Genomic DNA, 16,873 nt, shown 5'->3' with positions numbered 1-16,873 from the left:
CCAAGCCTGATTTGCTATGTTCTGAGTGAGGCTTCTGTAGGAAAAGGAAGTATAAGTGCATAGCTGATATTGAACATATGTTCTCCTCATCCTTTCCTTCTTTTCTCAGCAGAGACAATTTCTTTGACACTGGCACGTGCCTTCTACTTAAGCTCTTTCAGTCAAATACAACAGTGTGGCTGGGAGTGCTACCTTTAATTTGAAGGAACAGTGGTTGCTGAATGTTGATTTTTCGGTCACCTCAAAATTTAATGGGTTTCAAACTTGCTCTTGGTTGTGTGCCTAATGGAAGCATTCATACAGGCTGGTGATGCAGAACAGGCTGCTGCAGTGAAAAGCTGCAGTCACCTTGCATGGTTTCAGGAGGCTTGTTTACCAGGGTTCACCAACAGGCCAGGTCATTTACTGTAGTCTGTAATGAAAAGGCCCAGTGAAATGGCCAATATTAATGCCTCATCTTATTAGTATAATGTTTCTTGTAATTTATGTGGCTGACTTAATCTGTTAGAGCAGCAACCACCCTATCAAATTTTATTCAGAAATACAGCATGGGAATTTTTAATATTCCTATGTAGTTCAAAGCAAGCCATTTTAAAGATATGTATTATATTCAATTGGTATGAGAGGCTCTTCAGTTTTGCAAACCAAAATGTATGAAAAAAATGGTCTTCTTTCTCTGCTTTCTCCTTATCTTGTCCGTGGCAGACAACTATATTGTTTTAACAGGTTTCATTCTCACCGTTCTCCTTGCCTCAGATCACAGAACTGACTATATCGCCAAGCAAGGTGGTTAGCACTGTTAGCCTGAGGTTAGGCAGGGTAGATTTGCACTTTATAAACTAAATCAGAGAGGCATAGCATAAGATTTCATAAGCAGAGGGCTAATTTAATCAGATGCTCTGAAGGAAGTAGAGCTTCTAAACAGAAAGCAGTGATTAGACTACAAAGAGGAAGGAAGGAGGGATGAAAAAGGTAGGGAAATTGCTAACAGAGGCAAGGGGGGTAGGAAAGAGAAAAAAACTGTCAATCCATTGAGGTACATAAAGGTTATAGTTTCTTCATAGCATAGCTGAATATGAGCCAACAGTGTGCTCTTGTTGCAAAAACAATGCAAGATACCTGGTTTACAAACATATGCAAGTGTCCACACAATGAACTGTCACAAGGCTACCTGAATTTGCTTTGAATATGACCATTCCAGTACCTCACAAGAGGTAAATTATTACATTTACCTTTCATTTTTTCAAAAGAGCCTTATTTTTTGTTCCCTATTTCTTGTTTGCTCTGTGTTCCCAACCTGTTTAACATTGCTGTTTAAACTGAAGGGATATTGACAAATACATGCGTTTAGACTTCATCTTACATAATGAAAAGTATTTATTTTTTTAGGTTCAGTGTTCCTAAAAGTTGGCTCAAAACATATCTTGTATAAATATGAAGAAAAGCTATAAAATAGGGAATATCTGGACTATATATATGAGAGGCAATCTGCAAACGTTTCAATCTGGACAAGCAACCAGGGATACAGGAACCTGGTGTAACTATATGACAAAAAAGGATAATAGGGCAGGGTGGGACCGTTATAAACAAACTCATCCACAGATACCTGAGTTTTTGTAGGCTATGGCCTGCTTTGTCCGATCCTATGAATGGAATAGCAGAGAACAGGGATACCAAGTGGAAAGAAATAAAGAAAAAAGGATAATGAAAGGAAAAGAAACAAGGGGACACTGCCAAGAGGGGCAATTTTGGACTGAAAAAGAATCAGGAGGGATAAACAAAGCAGTTTAGCCATTGTGGGACAGTGGCTGGGTCTCTAATAGGCAACCCAGCCAAGACTAATTGCCCAGTTGGCCAAACCTTCTACAGACTCTAACTGAAGAACCAGCTGGCCATTGTTAGGGCCTCTGATTGGCTGCTGAGGTGAACCCCCATTTAAGCCCACCTGTGGTAGTAGACTGCAGACCAGGTAACAGTTCTGTGTGAAGGTTTGCTGTCATATGCTTCTTTGGATTGTGTGCTTTAGCTTTCTAGCTTCTGCCCTGGCTTGGTTCTGCTTCTGGATTCTGAACTTTTGGGAACTCAGTAATTTGGTCCCTGATTCTAGAATTTAGATTTGGCTGTGACCTGGGCTCTGCCTCTGCAATTCCTCCTTGGATTTGGGGACTTGGACTCTGGCTCCTGGTCCCTGGTGTGGTTTTTGGTTCCCCCAGCTTCTGTTTCTGGCCCTTCCCTCATGGCCTGCCTATTAGGCCAGACTGCATATGAACTAGTCCTTACACTGTGAATTATATACCCAATAGTTTTTAATCTCACAGATAGGGGGCCAAAAGGATACAGGTTTGATTTTTATATTTGAAAGTTGTTACATAATCTTGTTAACTGTTCAGATAAAACAATATTGCCTCTTTCCTAGTCTGTTTTTCTTTCATTCTCCGGAGCTATATTGTAAGCCTGGTATTCTTTTTTTTCCTTGAAATTATGATCCTATTATAAATGGAAAAGTTACTTTAAGTTCAAACTTTTGAGAGACCTGTTTATTTCTTTCTTCATTTGTGTATTTGTGTTTTTTCTGTTTTGTTTTGTTTTTTTGTGGGCAAGAAGAAATGTCTTTAGGCTAATGTTAGATATTACATTTAAGAACTGCACATCAAGCAAAAAATTCTATGGACTGTAGTTACCTCATAGAAAAACTCAATGCCTATCTTTTCTATTCTTTGATAATAAGACATGGATAGTAGTGACTGGCTCTTGTACCTATTGAAGTTTATTTGTTTTGTGTTCATTACTGGTATCCTTTATAATAATTTGCTTCATTTGTGTCTGTCATTTTGTCATTCTGTCATACTGAAAAAAAACCCATATTTGTGCTCACTTTTTTTTTTCTGGATATTTATTAGTGATTGATTAAATTAGTTATGGTGTACTCATGGTATGTGAACAAAAATTGTCCGCTAACAGCCTTATTTTAACTTTGACCCATAACACCCTTACCAAGGTGAAGCAGAGAACAGACAGCAATTGAATGCAAAAAGAATGGCAAGAGTAAGACGAGATGAAACCAATGAGCAAAAGAGGACATTGTGGAAGAGATGCAATGGAAAGGCAAAGTGTTCACAGAGACAATAGAAGACAGGCTGAAAGAGTAGGCAAAAATAGATTAACTGAAGATGAGACTGAGAAACAGATGGAGACTTATGAATATGGTGTGCCAGTTTTGTAACTCTTTAAACTTCCAAGCTGAAAGACTCTCAGACAGCCAATTCTGGAGTTGTTGTCATAAGGGTAAAGTGATTCTGCCTCCAAGAGGAGCAAAGATCATTGTGATGAGATGTATACTTTATGGACTTTGTGGAGGATTAAATCCAAATGCACTGTGCATAGAAAATCATCAATAAATGAAGGAATTTACAGAGGAGACACTTGGAAATGTTGATGGATACCTGTTGTATAGAAGAAGACTAGGCAGAACATCTCAAGTTGTTAAAGACACAGTGGATAACAGAAATATAGTGCACTATAACAAGTAGCCTATTTTTGCCCGTCACTTTTATGGGCTTTTACGCTAGTACCTAATATTAAATATCTGTAAAGCTATTATGATGCCGTCACTTTGTTGTTGCTATTACCCCACTCTGAGCTTGGTAAAATGTAAGTACTAAGTACCCTGAAATGAGCTGCAAAAAATATGCAAATTTCAGGAAAAATGTAGAAGAACATAAAGACTTCAGGTCTTTCGTTATAGGTAGGCTGTTTTTTCCAAACACTTTTCTTGGTTGGGTGTAGGGGGGAGGGAACAGTGGGGAAACTATATTAGCCTTTTAATTGAATACATGATTTCCTTTTGTTTGCTATCTAGAGGGAGGAATGTGTGCAAAATGGAAATAATGAAAAAAGCAGAAATATAAATGTAATACAAATGAAACCCCAGTATCAATAAAGAACATATTTATGCAGTCTGGGATTTGTATGTTACCCAAGTAACAAGCTAATCTTTTATCAGATAATGAAAGTGTAAGTGAGAAACAAGAATTTTTATCCTATGCAAAAAATCATCTGTTCTTCTACAGTGTGTAATGCAGTGGTTATCAACCTATTTAGACTCAAGCCACCTCTTGGAAAATGTCAGCCTTTAGCTTTTATTCTTTTTTTTTTTTTTGTTACTATGGGAAAATAATAGAGCAATTCTTCTGTTGGAAAGAACTTGGAAATACTGCAACAGATCTAAAACGGATTGAAATCTCTTGATTTGTCTTGTGTAGGTTTTTGCATACCTAACAATGCCACAGTACCCTGGTTGAGAATCACTGGTTAGTATTTTTCCTTATCAACAGTGTATTGCATTGTCACAGAACAACACCAAAAGAGCTTTTATTCTAAAACTGTAGGATAGTTTCAGTGTCTACTAATACTCATGTATCTAAGTATGTTCTAGCTTGGAGGGAAAAAGGAATTGGTTGCCATCAGCACTGGGAGGTAGAGAGATATGGGAACTTTAGACAAAGACAATAGACATGAAAGGATTAGAAGAATCATTTCCTGGGACTTGTTTATGATGCTCCTATTAATGCACCCCAAATGCTGTTAAGGTTTTGGGGGTTCTTTTGCAACAATATTATATTATTGACTCATGTTTAGCTTGTGGACCACAATAACTTGCAGACCATTTTCTACAGCCTAGCCAGCCTTCCTTATTTTGTATTTGTATACTTGATGATTTTTCAGTAAGTGTAATGCATTTATTCCATTTATTAAATGGAATTTATTCCCTTTAATGAGGGTCATTTTATTTATCAAGGCTATCTTGAATGTAATCCTGTCCTCTAAAATTTCCCCCATATCACCCAGCTTGGCATCATCCACAAATGTAATAGGTGCGCACTAGGGCTGTGTGAAATTTCACTGGCAACTTCATTTTGATACTGTTTTGACCAATTTCAAGGTCAAAATGGCAAAATCCGAATGAAACAAAGGCTGTCAAAATATCCTTAAAACAAAATGAGGCTACTCAAAATGTTTCGAAAGTTGAAATGTTTCAACCATAGGCTGGGGATGGGAAGTCAGCCCACCTGGGTTGAGTCCCATTCCCCGTGCTAGATCCCCATCCCCAGTGCTAGATCATGCCAGGAGCAGGAGGCAGCTCAGCTGGGCTGCTTCCCCATCCTCGATGCTAGATCACGTGGGGGGCGGGAGGCAGCCCAGATATTTCAGAATAGGATATTGTCTTGTGGTATGTTCATTATGTTTGTGTTATGAGTGCTGCTGTCTTGGATCACTCGTGTGTTACTGGTGTGCTGCCTATGAAGTGGTTCCTGTTGTGTGAGCAGTAAATTCGTGGGTGCATATACACATTGCAGTTAATTTGAAGCAATAAACTCTAGAGCAGTTTGGGTAGGGACAGAAATTATGCATAAACCACTTTAAGCAGTCAGAAACTGGTTTAAATTTGTAATGGAATAGAAGGATCAGTAAACCATAAATTAGTTTAAAAATGGCTGAACCTTTTTTTTTTTTTTTTAAGATAAATCTGATTAAATGTAGCATCGGACTTAACTTATTTGAATCAAACTAGTTTCTGAAACTTCTCTCCCAGACCACTTCCTGTTTTAAGTTAAATAAGAGTCCCGCAGCATCCTAGCATTCCTTCCAGCTGCATTTTATGAATCAAAGGTAAATGTGTGTCCAATTGTTTCTTAGTTTAATCTCTGCGGTTTAGACTAACCTGCAAAGACTGAATCGATTCAGCCTCAGGCTTTTTGACTGCTTATACATAGCCTTTGAGCTAGAGTAAACTACTCCCAGGTGTAGCATCTACACATGCACCTTGGACAACAGCAGTTTGAGCCAGGATGGAGCAGTTTACACCAGAGTTGTGCAGCCCCAGGCTCTGGGTAGCAGTGTCACATGGTGGAGGGGCTGGCTTGGGACTGCGGGTGCTGAAAGTGTGGAGTTCTGTGGCTAGGCAACAGGCAGAAGTCTAGCCCCAGCTGTCTGGGTGCAATTTATGCCCATGGACAGTGTCTATACATGCGTTCAATCACAGTAAGTCACCCTGGCGTTACATAGTACTATCCCTGACAGTAGTATCTTACTTGTGGTGTTAATTAGTTTACTGTGGCCTAATACCATCATGTGTGGACAGTGACACTTTACAGCTAATTAGTCTAGTCCTCAGTTAAGTACATGAACAGCCAGTAGTTCTTTTGTTAGCCTGTGTATTATTTACTCCAGACTCCAATTTTTATTATGGCATTTTGATTTATTCTCTGTGATGACTGTGCTTTGGTTCAAATAGCCCTACATCTCTTATATGAGAACTGCAGGGAGTAAATAGAAAATTTATAGCTATTTGTATTTCCATCAATGGTGAATATGTTATTTGGACAAGTGAGAGCAGAACGAGTGTGAAGAACTGAACAGTCTTGCACTTTTGATCTAACAAATCAATCATAGTCTAATGTTTAAATTGCAAACCATTGAAAATGTCAATATATTATCCCTGTAACTTACTATTTAATGAATGCAATGGCCTCTCAGATAGGGAAAATAGTTTTACATCTTGAAGATATAGAAAGCCATGCAAGAGGCATAGTCTTTGTTTTATTCCAAATAGGTTCCTCAAAGATCCAAACTAGTTTGGCATGATGAGATATTTGGGAAGAGGAGTCCAGCTAATACCTGGTAAGAAAGACACACTTGAGGCTGCCTTACAGCATTACTTGCTCATTGTGCCTAATTTTGTGAGCACTGTTGTCACCTTGATTTCATCAGGACTAATTTTACCCACAAAACTGAGTTTAAAGTGGACAGCTTCCAAGCACAATGAGCAATTGAGTCCCAAGTTTTTAAATGACAATCTGTCTTTTCTTTTTCCTTTTTCATTTGTCATTGTCTTTCTTGCTGCTATTATGATAATTTCAGACATGCTTGAGCCATATGAGTGCCCTGTACTTATCCAATATACTGAAAATATTGCAAAGTTAGAAAGTATTATAACTGGCAGTATATCTCACTTTTTAATAATTTGGAAGTGAATAAAATGCTAAGTTAATTAAGTTAATGTAAGTAAATGTCACATGCCACATGCAATATGAAAGTTAGTGAGTGCAAATCAAAATTAAGTTAGAAAATCACTAACTATCCAGTGCCAGAGAGCTTCTCACTTTAAAATATGTAGCATTTTTAGATATGAAGGGAAGGTTACACTAACTTCTTAATATACATCTATGTAAAATCAGAACCACATCAAACATTGTATTTTTCCTTCATAATTTATGTGAGCAAAATACGTTTTTTCAGTGGATTATGGAGGAGTAACGGATACAGGGTATTGTCAAAAATATGTGAGAACCAGATCTTAAAGGCCTTGAAGTCTGTGACTAAGGGTCTACTTAATTCACCATTTCGTGGTTTAAAATGACGTTATCTGCAGTTGCCAGGAAATGTTTAATTGGCCATAATTTCCCACAAAATCAACCTGCAAAAAAGTGTATTATTCATATAATATGCTGTTTTAGAATGTCCCAGCGCTTACTGCAATATAAAGACAATGTGACAATCACTGAAGTCAGAGATCATGCGACTGAATTACTGTCTGCTAGTGACATAGTGTATGTGAAGGTGTCAGTCAGTGAAGTAAAAATGTTTCAGCGCCATCTTTTAAGAGTTAAATGCAATGCCTATGACCCTCCCCTTCAGCAACGAGGGGCTGGAACACTGGAAATGCCTGCAGTCAGCTCTTTGTGCTGTGACCAAGCCATGAAAATTGCTTTGTTTCACTGAGAGTTAAGTAGACCCCTATCTATGATCTCAAGAGGTCTCATACTTCAGGAAGGGCATTCATCTTCCAGCTTTCCTGTATTTCATCGATTTCACAGCATGAAGAAGGGTAGGAATAATATCCTATTGGATATTTTCAGGATTGTAACAGCAGGAACTACAACAACTCGTGCTACCTTATGACTGGGGAAAATGAGATACAGTTAGGTCTTTGAGAAGTCTTTAATACATAAGTTACACCATGATCATGTGTGCATTTCTCAAATGACCTTGAAGATGGGAAAGCAGCAATGTGTATATTTTAAAATGAGAACAGATGTCTTTTGGGTGGCATTTGCAAACAGGTTGACATTGCTTGTCTATTCTTTCTAAGGAACCAGAGCAAAGTCCCATATCAGAGATAGTAATTATCCCAATTTTCCTTCTCAGCTGAGAAGCTCAGGATATTGATAATTGATAACAGAAAAAATTTACTACTGATTCTACCACTAGATGACTCTTGCTCTAAAGTAAGGAATATACAGTGTGTGGGAAGTATGTGACAGTTTTTTACTGCACATTTTATACCTTTCATCTCTGAGAACTTCATTTTTTAATGTTGTTGGTTGGCCTTTTTTGCACGTGTTAAATCCACTTTTATTAAATAGATTACATCTGGTGCTAGGAAATGGTAAGAACGAGCTGATACTTCAGGATTTAAGTCTTGGACTACTGTGTCATCAGTTCACCTATGAACTGCTGAGGTGAAAATAAATGTGATAAAGTCCTCTAGTGAGGCATGTGTAACTTTTTATATTTCAATTACACAATTCAGTAGGCTTGTTTGTTGTTATTTGGTTAGAATGATAATGAGAGAGATTGACTGAAGGCATGGAAACCTAAATACAAATGTTTCTATTTTGAAGATAGGTAAGCAAAATAGGTGAAGGTGACTGTGTCTTTGCAATGGCTACTGCCCATTACAAACATACAGGACAAGAAAAATCAAACCAGCATGTCTGCTTTTCAAGGATGTCACTGGATATTTGTGTGTTAGGCATAAAAATTGCATTTTAAAATCTTATGATGGTTCTCACATAAGGTAGATATACTAGACAGTGCCTTAATTGGCCTATTGGAGAAAGGTCCTTTGTTTTGTATTTGTAAATCAGCATTTTCCACATGGTAAAAACCAAGCTTTGTTTACTTTGGGCTTTCTTCCCCCTGTACATCTACTAGATAGGATAAAATGCCTATTACCTGCAGAGGAAATAGCCTACTCATCATGAAACTGCTTACTATACACGTTTCTTCCTATGCAGATTGCAGTCCAATAACAAAAGGAGCAAAGGGACGCCACTGAATCTTTGACTTGCAGTAATCCACAGTGCTTTATAACCTTGAATGTACAGAGGAGTAGGAACTCCTCCAAAGTTGCTCTTCTTCCCCCCCAAACAGCATGATGAGCTGACCAACTCTCTATTTAACAAATTTTTAACCAATACTAGAATTTGTATTGATCAATTCATGTCTTAATTAGTTGGCTTCATAACAATAGAAATTAATTTAAGAATAAGAGTAGCATGACATCTATTTGAACTTTGGGATTACCAATTAGGAAATCATCAAGTAGCACTAAGTGTGTACGTTCACACTCTCTACTTCACTTTTATTAAAGATGTTATTGATCGTTAATGACAAAATGAAAAGTAAGAGGTAGCAATTCACATAAACATTTGGAAGGCAGCTGTTCTGCATTAAGTGTTGTTAATGGGCATGTTTGCAACCACAAATGTAATATTTACCTCCATTGAAGTAACAGAATTGATTAGATGGGATAAGGAGAGAGAGAGCAGTTGCTTCAGACCAAGCCTTTTTTCTGTGAGTTTGACTGATGATTAAAAACATATCTTGGCTCTGTTGCATATTGGTAAGGAGCTGCACAATTTCACAACTAGGTAGGCAGTTCATTATTTACTTCTCTTTGTGAGCAAAAAGAGGGGGAAAAACAAAAGAAGAAACAACAGTGTTGATTGTAATCAAATATGCACCATTGTATTAACTCAGTACAGACTGACACAGATACAGGATAATAGGTTATGATTAACATAAATACCACTTACAGTGCTGAAGTGGTTGACAGATACCAATGAGAGATTCATTAAGAGACATGGGTTGTAGCTACTCAGAACAGCATGTGCTTTGTATTAGAACCCCCCCCCCCCCCCCCAAGCAAACAAAATGCTCTGCTCCCAGAAGTGGTTTGTGTACGAAGCAGGGTGATGAACAATTTTTAAAGGGATGTTATTGTCTAACAGAAATGGGAAAAAATTGGGGGTCCCAGAGACATAAAGTACATTCAGGAGCATACATAACAGATATCTACAGATTTTAAAAATATATATTTTTTTATTTTACTTTATCCTTTCAGGATTTCTGCAATGGTTTATATATGAGGATTGTTTTTTCTTGTCAAGAGAAATAGAAGGAAAGAAAAAAAAATCCAAAACCTGTCCTTTCACACAAAGCAGAGAAAAATAATTATTTTGCATGACTTTTGCCTCTATAATTAAATAAGTTTGTGCATAGTTGGTTAAACTGTGGGGGAAAAAAATAGAGATTATTATACAATCAAAACAGCTCTCTCAAAGCATAATGTAAAATATAGCATTGGATCCTCGTAATCTTCTGTGAAAGAGTGCTGCATGTATGCTATGATCTATGCTTTCTTCCTGACCTCCCCCATCCAGTATCCATGATTTAGAAGTAACCCAATAAACAGAGACAGGAAGCAAGCAGGGTTAGGAGATGAGCAGGTTTGGATCTCTCCAATTACCATGGTGACCAGACTACTAAATTGGTTACCTTTCCACATTCCAAATACTAGTGGATAATAGGTGCTACCAAGTACTTGATGTCATTCCCAGAAGTACAGTCATGAAAGTAATGTTAAGTGTTCACCCTTCCAAAACTGTAGCAACTGAATTTTATCATTCTTACTACTTTTTCGGGTATTGCAATATCTGGCATGATGCTTTCATAGCACTGCATGGGAATTTGAGGAGTTCGGTAAAGTAGTTAAGAGTGCCTTCCTGTGACTCCATAGCTATGAGTTGAAGTCTTTCCCCAGGCTTGTGTTGAACATTGCTTCCCAGTCATCCTAGCTGTAACTGGGTACTTGGACAGTTGGGCTTGAAAGTCAAAGGTTGCTTGATTAGATCTTGTCACATCACTCCCTTGTGTGCTCTTGGTCACAGACACTGTCATGCCTTACACCTTGTTAGCCCAACCAGTCACCTAGGTCCAACTTGGTAGATATTCTGCTTTTTCTCTCTGTTCTTAAATGTTGCCTTTCCTACTACTTCTACATTTTTCACTATATCAGGAAGGATTACAGGGAAATATTTTTTTCTTAATAACGCTTTCTGTAGTGTTCTCTTTTATTCCTGGAGATTATATTTGAACTAATTAAAAACAAACAAACATTGGAAGAGTGGAATAATTTGTATTTGAAAAGTAAACTTTATTATGGCAGATATAATATTGAACTTGCAATTCATTGCTACTCATGATTATGAGTAGTTTTCATACTTCGGCTGTTTGCAGTCAAAATCTATAATATTTAAGTACCTTGCCAGATTTTTTTTTGGATATTTACATGCTGGGACTTTCACATGTAAAAACCAGAAGGTGGATAGGAAGTTCTTTAATAATAAGGCCTTTTTCAAAGGTCATGAACAGGTGTTTATTTTTAGCAGTGGTCTGATGTGGGAGGGAGTGGAGCAGTGGGGCAAAGCCAGTAGTTGATTCCTGAGACCAGGCAGCTCCTTTTCTGGGGAATCATGGGGAACCTTGGTTTAGGAGTGGGGAAGTGGAGAAGGATACAAGCACTCATTCTTACAAGATAAACTTGTCAGCCTAGAAGATCTTTTTTCCTAGAGAGGGTGTGTTTCCTCTGGGAGAAACTGAATGAATGCTTGTACACTCCTAGTTTTTACCAGGAGAGTGGCAGTTCTCCCAGTAGAAATGGCCTGTGTATGGTTTAAGTCTACAGCTGTTAAAGCAAAATCAAGATGTTGAGTTCATTCCATTAGATGCAATAGGCATCTTCAAAACAGTAAGCCAAATTGTTCTCTAAGGAATATGGCTTGCCATGAAAATTGCCTTAGTCATATAGAATCACTTATGTTAAAGTGGGAACAGTTCTACCTAACTGGTTAGATTTGGTTATTATTGTGGTCAAGAGATTGCCTATAAACAGATACCGGACATCTTCAATAAATCTAAAGTGTTATATCACCAGTTCAAATCCAATGGATTCATAGTGGGGCTGGATGCAAAGTCCTTTAAAATTAACGGAAAGACTTCCATTGTCTTCAGAGGGCCATGGTTTAGGTGAGGTACATTTTGTTCATACCAGGTCCCACCAGCAAGTGGAATATTCATATGAAATATGACTGCCAAGTAAGTGTGTGATGTAACCAAGTAGCTTCTGGGCTTGGTAAAGTACGAACGTACATGGGCTGTTCCAAAGAGGAAGCAACTGATAAAAGGGTTTTAAAAGTACCTGATTCCATTCTTCAACATTTAAAAAAAAATCTTTTGTTAGAGTAAGGAATAAGCACTACTGCTACTCACTGCTAAACTTATTTATAAGTACTTGCCCATTAAGGTAAGCCTGTTTCCAATCTCCGCCCCACCCCCCCGAAAAAAAAAAAAAGGAGCAAAAAACGTTACATACTGTTACAGAGCTTGGCAGTAATTTGCTGAGAGAAATGACTTTTATAGTTACCTTGGCTAGATTCAATTGTGTATCACTGAGAACTTCCCTTAAACACTGGTTTAACAGCTTGGCAACACTGAAAGCATGAAATCAGAACTGTATGTCCTTCTGCCTGCTAAGTTTATTGGAACTTTAAAGGCTTATAGCTAGATTCCTCTTGAACCCTCTAACCTCTACTACTCAATTTAGTCCTCATAACCTTTCTAACACAGTTAAACTAGCTTTCATTTTGTTCTGTGGTCCTGAAAAATAGCTTTTAAGGAAGTTGCCAGTTTTAACTGTCTAGACTATTCACATTAAAAGGTGTTAGTGAAAGATGGGCCTAAACAGCAAGGGAGCTACATTTCAAATGCTCTAAATGGGAGAGGTGCTTCCAAAGCTTTTTGATTCAGGTAGCTCTATTGTGGAAATAGGACCCAGGTATAATATGGAGCCACTATCAAGGGTGCCTATATACAACTGTGGAGGCTGCTCTGATTCACTATAATTGTACCACCTCATAGCAGACTCAATTAATTTAGTCTGCTTCAGTGTGTTTAGCATGCTCCACAACTACCACGCTCCACCAGCCTCCATATCTCGTGTATCAGCATCCCTGTGCTTCAAAATGCTGGCAGGGTATAGCAGTGCTTTAGATAAAATGCCCCTGCTGCCACTGAGGCATGGGGAAACTGATACACAAGGCACTCTGGGCGCTTTAATTAGACTGGCTATTGGAACCACTCTGATTTGAAGCACCCCCCCACACACCTTGCCAGAACACGTATATAGACACCCCAAGTTTGCAGGCTCAGTTCTGCCCCGTGCCAGAGCAAAACTTGGGAACTGGAAAGGACTGGCCTTTGCTTGTACACTGGAGAAAGACAGCATATTTTAGGTAGTGCTATTGGCAGATCCCCCACCAGCAGAGTTGCATTATGCCAGCACATTACTGGGCCTCTCTTGATCTGATCACAGACAGCCCTTCCTGCTCCCTCTTCTTATTTTGTCAGGCAGCACAGCTCTGATGGAGACATTGGTAGGTGGCAGAGTGGGTACAGATACTGACATAACAATTTCCATAGCTTTACACTGGCCAGAGATTGCTGAAGGATGTTCCTTGTGTAGGAATTTTCCCATCTAGTTTAGATTCACTCTGACATGTATGACCAGTGTTGAAAAAAACTTTAGATCACTAGAGAATTGACCCCTGTATTCTTAATGGCTCTGAAGTTTGTGATTGTTCAGATCTCAGATTTTGATTGAGGGCTATCTCTTCTGAAATACACAGCTCTCTGTTGACAGGAGTTGCTGTCCTGCTTCCAGACTCCAAATAGTGGGGTCTAGCACCGTTGGGGCCTGGATATTTAATGCAGTTGTACTGGTATGCTTTACACTGGTTTTGTACAGAGATATAAATTAAACGTGGATCTGAAATGGACAGATGAGTAGCTGCAGGCAGTAGACGGTTATTACTGTACCTCACAATGAGGTGACAAGGGAACAAGTATTGGCTTGTTTACCATCAGCAAATAGCTAGTTTAGGATGAGCTGCTGAAACAAAACCTGCAAGGTATAACTTCTTCCTTACAATAAGCGTATAATCCTACATCAGATTGAAACTATGCTGGTGTGCTGTATTTTTATATAAATATTATATTTTTATATAGATAGATATGTTTACTCCTTTAACACTGATAAAATGTTGATTTTAGTGAGGTAATGTGCCTACTCCCTCCGTCTGTTTCATTACCATCTCATCACAGTGATGAAAGCAGTGTATAGCTACTTTAAGTGACCATAGTATACGATTATGTAATGAGTTAAATGCTTGTTCCTGATTTCTGCACCAAAGTGCACAGGTGTGTTAATGCAAGAGCAAATTTTACTGGGGGAGGGGAAGAGATAAGACTCTAGTTGTCTATTCCTCTAAAATTTTCTGATCACTTGCCTAGACACTTTTCTATTTTTTTAATAAAAAATTGTGTAAGTATTGGAAATTGAGAAAGTTCTGACACTTCTGAGATTTGCCCATAAATAATTAGTTGCAATCACAGTGAACAGATCTTTTTAGAACAGTGCTATGTTAATTTATAAAACACTGATGGGCTAGTTAGGAAAGCCAAGCTTTAGGCCCCAAGGAGGGAGAGTCTTAGCTTTCGTTTTAATAATTAAGTAAGTTTGCAGTCCTACTCCTCATAGATATATCCTTGAAAATATAAACTACTTATCAGAGATGAAAGTAACATGCAGCTTGGCTCTTCTGCAGCATAAGGTCATCTTTGTGCATAGTGGTGTGGAAATGGAAAAGGGAGACTAATGGACATGTTGGGCAGGAGTGGCAAATATTGACTTAGTTTTAAACTTCAAGAATAGTCATTTAAATCTACTTCCCTAACTCATGTTAACTTTTTTTTAAATCCTTTTTAGAGGACATTTCTCAAAGCTGAAAGTGAAGAAGAAATTTTTGCCCATCTTGGCTTGGATTACATTGAACCATGGGAAAGAAATGCTTAAACAGCTTTGCCTGTATAACTTCATCAGCACTCAGAACATTGTCAGTGCCTGCTTGGCATAGAGCTTGTAGACTTCACTGCTATAGCATCTTTCTAAGGTGAGAGAGATATATGCTTCAAATATCAGTGTGCCTTCATTGTTTATCAAGAAAATTATGGAAAAAAAAATTAGAATTCATTACAGATGCTAATATTTTAAGTGCTTGTAGAAAATAATATGTAGGAGATGAAATTTCATCACAAGTTTTGGACAACAGTGTGTTTTGAATGTTCTTGGTCATCGTGCTTGGTAGTTGTGCAAGAATAGATTGTGAAGTTTTAATAATGGGTTAGCCAATCACTTGTTTAGGGTGGTTTAGATGAGGATAATCCTGTCTTGAGTGGGGGAAAGAGGGCAGTTGGACTTAATGACCACCTGAGGCTCTGTCCAGCCCTACTTTGTTTTGATTCTGTGAAATAAAAACCTTACGTAAAAATGATTGTTTTGTGTCACTCTGTATTTTCTTCAAATCCTGCACCCCATGGTGCTCAAACATTTATTATGGCAGCTGGGGATAATTGTGACACAGGGAATTGTTAGGCTTTGTCTGGTACCTGAGAATGGTCACAAGAGTGGCAGAGAAACTTAGGAGCTGGAGGTACTCCTAAAACTCAGGATAATAATCCCGTGACCAGTCATACCTTGTCATAACACAAAGCAGACCTGTCTTAGGACAGAGTCTGGGACACAATTTGCCAAGAAGGTAAATTCCAATACTAAAGCTGAATTGTATCGGTGGCTATTAGAGCAAATTGGGAAATGTGCTTTTGTACCATGAAAATTCCCAAGATTTCAACATTTTCCTACTCTGCACTGGACTCATAGTTTTATGAAACATGGATCAAGACACCTTAGTGTAGCCAATAAGTAAATATTGGAACAATTGGGATGTAGGTGGCCTATATTGGAGTCCCCGCTTTTCCAGCTGCACACCAAGTACTTGAACCACAGTATCCCAAATCTTAGCTGTCCTAACTACCATGTTATTGATTATTTTCCATTGGGGCACTATTTGTATCATGCTAGCACTGGACTACTTTCAAATTAATAATTAAATATTAATTGGTTTAGAAATTTGAACACAAATCATCCACATCCCAGATGAATGTCCTTGGTCTACCTTGACCAGAAATTTCTTCCTGAACCTGAAAAGTCTTTAACTGGTATCTTCCCTTAAAAAATATTGAAAAACCCATTTTTTTATGACAAAGCATGTTTTCTTAGAATATTCATGGCCCATTTTAGTGTCTATAATAGAAACAATAACAAGATTTGTAACATATTTATGCTCTAATGCATTTCTTCCTAACAAGAACATTTTTTGCTTTTACATTTTAATTATTTTACATTTTGACTATTAATTTTATATTGTAGATCAAAGGTGATGACAACACCAGGAGTGGCCAACTAATATTCTCTCTGCTTTTAGAGAAACCCTGAAGGCTGATTTCACATCTCCGGATGATAAGGGAGAAAAGGAGAGTGAGGAGGGCCACATACAGCTATTATTACTGATAGTAATGGCTTCCCATATTTAAATTATATTAATATTCCATGGCTAAGTGGACTTTAAAGGTTCCACATATGTATAAAATATATCAAAACTAAGAAATAATTTGACAAAACTACTGGAAGGCTGACTTAAAGTGCTGAAGTTACAGTTTCATAGTTAGTAGGGTCAGAAGGGACCTGAGTAGATTATCAAGTCCGACCCCCTGCCATGGCAGGAAAAAGTACTGGGGTCAAACAACCCCAGCAAGGTGTACATCTAGCCTCCTCTTAAAGACCCCCAGGGTA

General features: G+C 38.0%; 1 protein-coding gene across 11 annotated transcripts in view; it reads left to right on the top strand.

Moving 5' to 3' along the window:
• Positions 1-15,515, top strand: part of DNTT (DNA nucleotidylexotransferase) — a 332,847-nt gene extending 317,332 nt beyond the window's left edge. For all 11 annotated transcript variants that reach the window (XM_019555833.1, XM_019555832.1, XM_019555839.1 and 8 more), the window contains one exon: positions 14,951-15,515. In XM_019555833.1, the coding sequence (XP_019411378.1) occupies positions 14,951-15,037 (87 nt within the window). In that variant the 3' untranslated portion in view covers positions 15,038-15,515. The remainder of the gene's footprint in view (positions 1-14,950) is intronic.
• The last annotated feature ends 1,358 nt before the right edge of the window (positions 15,516-16,873 follow it).

The sequence above is a fragment of the Crocodylus porosus genome, unplaced genomic scaffold, assembly GCF_001723895.1.
Source record: "Crocodylus porosus isolate Cpor-Errol unplaced genomic scaffold, CroPor_comp1, whole genome shotgun sequence".
NCBI lineage: Eukaryota > Metazoa > Chordata > Crocodylia > Crocodylidae > Crocodylus > Crocodylus porosus.
The sequence above is the reverse complement of the archived record's forward strand: the minus strand, read 5'-3'. Positions and strand labels throughout refer to the sequence as shown.